At 40.8% G+C, this 4,012-nt stretch overlaps 1 protein-coding gene across 1 annotated transcript; it reads right to left on the reverse strand.

Annotated features, from left to right (window-relative positions):
* Positions 1-2,100: 2,100 nt before the first annotated feature.
* LOC106603570 (olfactory receptor 7C1) lies at positions 2,101-3,463 on the reverse strand. Its single transcript, XM_045717655.1, has one exon. It carries the CDS (start codon positions 3,038-3,040, stop codon positions 2,102-2,104), a length of 939 nt encoding a protein of 312 aa, XP_045573611.1. The 5' UTR covers positions 3,041-3,463; the 3' UTR covers position 2,101.
* Between the last annotated feature and the right edge of the window lie 549 nt (positions 3,464-4,012).

Here is a 4,012-nt window from a genome sequence, read left to right on the forward strand (position 1 = left end):
GTTTCATCGTTTATAACCCCTGTCTCCTTACAGGGGCGTGCAACTGATTGAGCAGGGCTCTTTCCTTATGAAAACCCAATTCTCTCAATTGGAAGCTAAAATTACATTTAATCTCCTAACAAACAGTTTCAATATCAAACATTTAAATTGCACAACAATTCCATGTGAATCTGATAACTAGAATGTGTAGACTTTCCCAGGTACAGTTTATGTCGTCCTGTCATCAGTCATAATGTCTCAGATGACAACCGAACTGACATCCATACTCATTAAGTACCTGGTATATTTCCAACTGGTTCTATTACCGAAATATGGTTCCTTACCCCCACTTGTTTGATGTTCCCAGACTCTCTATGTTTAACAAAGGCTATTCGAGAGTCCTTCAGTAGGGTCAGAGAGAGAGGGGAAGGGAGAAAGGTATTTATGGGGGGTCATAAACCTTACCCACAGGCCAACGTCATGACAGTTCTATCTGGAAAATGTAGAGTTTTGAGATAATTAGTACTTTTCAAGTCCCAGATCTCTGAACTATTTTGTGATGTCTTCCTCTTTCATGACTCGATAAGTACATCACCTTACATTAAAGTATTAGAACCTTATAGAAGCAAGTTCAAAGATGTTTGCGCAGATAGAAAAAAAAATCTGACATATAGTATCTCACATGTGAAGGACCACCTAAAGAGCAATTCTATGTGAATGACTCATTTTTGACCAAAATGCCAGATAGAGCCTTATAGTCCCAAGGTCTCAAAATTATAGATTCTGCCTATTATTTACTTCTACCATCTACCAAATCAAAAGTGGTAATTTCAGATGATGTAGATTCAGTTATAAATTCAATAATATTTCATCAACCTCATGGCACGAGGCAGGACTGACCACTGTCCGCTCCTGTTTTCTGGATTCAGTTGCGTCAAATACTTTCTCAATATTTTCATTTACAGTGTGGCACTAGGAAGGACTACCACTGTCCACTCCTCTCTTCAGCATAATCGTCGAGCCACTTGCCATAGCTTTACACAATGATAATGTGTGTGATGTGTCAACATTCATCGAGTAGCCAGCTAGCTATCCCTTGCAAGATTTGGTCCTGAAATTATTATCAATGTGGCTTTCACATGTACACCCATATTTGACACGTGTTTACTTGAAAAGATTAGATGATGGGGGACTAAATGATTCACAGAATACCCCTGAATACTTCTGCATTGTTCAATAGTCAACAGCAGAGGGCAGCTCAACCTAAATACTGACAATGCTGGGATAGAATAAATAACTCATTCAGATTTTGGAAAAACCCTTTATTTTAATATAAAAAGATAAATGATATGCTATAATTCATATATTACATTCAATTATTGCTATACTGACATCGAATATACATACACTGTATATATATTTATGGATGGATGTGGGGTTGAGTAGAGGGAGATTAGGAGAGGATACATACTTTGTTGTGGACAATTAAAAAGTGCTGCTTTTTAATTCTATCATACTACATAGAATACACCCACACAAAAAAAATTATGCCATGGAAAGGTTGTCACTTGTTGGTAGTTCTACATTATTAAAGCCTGCTAGCCAGATATATGTCATGCCTATGAGCTTCCCTGCTGTCTAGGTCAGTCTCAGGATTTGGGCTTTGAGCTCTTACTTTCAGGATGCCAAACCAAGTAAAAATGCTGTAGCGTAGGATCGACTCCAATGGTTGTTCTATAGAAGAGAAGAGTTATGTTCTTGTTTACTCCATAGACCCTGAGTCGATACAGGAAGTTCAGGCGCTGTTGGATGCGTGAGCACATGTTCTCCACATGGTGCGCCAACACAGCCTGCTGTCAATTTGAAACCCAAGATACATGTATGAGCTCACCTACTTGGTGTCAAGGACACAAAGGGAACAGTTCCTCCTATTCACCCTTAGCCTCAGTAAACCCCACTAGTGCTTGACTACCACCAAGGTCGAGGATTGAGGATGAAAATGACAAATTATGAGTAATAATGTAAATGTTTCTCTCCTCTTGGCATACGATTGAATTTATACATACAGTACATACATATACGTATCTTTGTACGTATGTGAACAATAGAATGTGTGTTAAACTCATGGAGACACTTTCTTGCAATGGGAGATATTTACAACTAGTTTGCGAATGTCTTTGGACTGCAGCCCATAGATAATGGGGTTCAGTGCAGGAGGAACCACATAAAACATAATTGATGCAAGTTTCCTGTGGTCTGACCACTCTGGGTACCGATGAAAAAAGACAATGATGAAACCTGTCATCAGCATAATGAGGTATACAGCCAGGTGTGTGAAACAGGTGTGCAGGGCTTTGCTGTTTAGCGACTTGCTCTTACTCCTCACACACACCATGGTGATTCTAATGTATGTCAGAGCCACACTCCCCATGGAGGCGATGAAGAAGGTAGCGGTGAAAAATAGTCCATAAATGTTATTTATAAGCACACTCTCACAGGAGAGCTTGAATAATGAGGCATTGTCACACCAAGGGTTGATGATTTCTGACCTGCAGCGTGACAAGCGGAGGGTGAGGCCCAGGAGGACAGCCACAAAGACAAGGGACACCACCCAGGCAAACACACACAGCTTCACCAGCATTTTGCTGTTCATGATGGTGGCGTATCGCAGAGGGTTGCAGATTGCCACATACCTGTCAAAAGCCATGATCATCAGTATCGTATGAAAGTTTGAACCAAACCAGTGACCCAAGAATGCTTGGGTGAAACACTCATTGTAGGTAATATATCTGTCTGATCTAGGTGTTAAAATGTCAAACAGCACTCGGGGTATGATGGTGGTGATACTGAGAGCATCGTTGAAAGACATGTTGCAAAGGAGGATGTACATGGGCTGGTGCAGGCTTCTCTCCATGCAGATGAGCACTGTGAGGCCGATGTTGGCCACCATTGTGAAGATGTAGATGATAAGGAGGAGGATGAAGGCAGGGAAGGTGGACTGATAGATGACTTTAACCCCCTCTAGCTTGAGAAGGTCCATGCTGAATGTGTGGTTCTCCATCTGTGGGGCGGAGAGCCGAGACTGAATTACCAACTGAAATGTGCTCCGTTACACTATTGTTTCACCTCAATGATTCCGTCCATGCATACCTTCACTGAAACAGTTAGTTCAGCATTTGGGGTTTTGTGCTAGTTTCTGAAGTAATGCTAATTGGACCTGCAATTCTTTTGCTGATTCCAAGTCCTTCTCAATTGGAGCAGGAACAGTAGTGAACAGTAGCAATATTTAGCCTGTATTCCAGGCTATGGAGAGCCTAGAGAAAATACGACAATATGAATCAGTCAACCACACAGTCAACAACACACCAGATACAGCACCAATAAATCAAATATCCTTATTTGATCATATTGTAATACTATTTTAACATCTCTTACCATTGACAAAGAAAGAGACAGTTGGACTGTCTGTGTGTCCTGTTCACCCGGTCTGACACACAACCCCACAACTGAGGCCAGTCAAATAACACCACCACCTTTTATTAGGTTAGGGGTTGAATCTCTAACATTGGGGCACATCCTGTGCACTCTGTGAGGCAAACCGTTTCCAAGCAACAAGCTCTCAGTTTGTCTCATCTCTCAGGTACTGTAACTCATCTGTTGTCTGTTTACAGTACCTCCCATTACAGACAGTCCAATGTGGGTTTTATGGTGTTGACTGAATCTATAACCAACAGAAAGGCTATGACATTATTTAGGGCAGGTCGAATGACAATCAATTAGTTGTTATCTTGCTAAGAAAAGGCCAGTCAAGGATGAAGCTATTGTAATGTATGGGTGGTGGTACCATACGTAAAAATGTATGCACACTTGACTGTAAGTCGCTTTGGATAAAAGTTTTATAAGTAACATTAAAGTAATGAAATGTAATGGGGGTTTTAAGGTAAGTGGGACGTTATTCAGCTAAAATTGTGTAAAAACATAATGGGGATGTATTCCAATCAGTTTTCGTATGCTTTAAGGAGCTACAAATGTG

This window comes from Salmo salar, chromosome ssa04 (assembly GCF_905237065.1).
Source record: "Salmo salar chromosome ssa04, Ssal_v3.1, whole genome shotgun sequence".
NCBI lineage: Eukaryota > Metazoa > Chordata > Actinopteri > Salmoniformes > Salmonidae > Salmo > Salmo salar.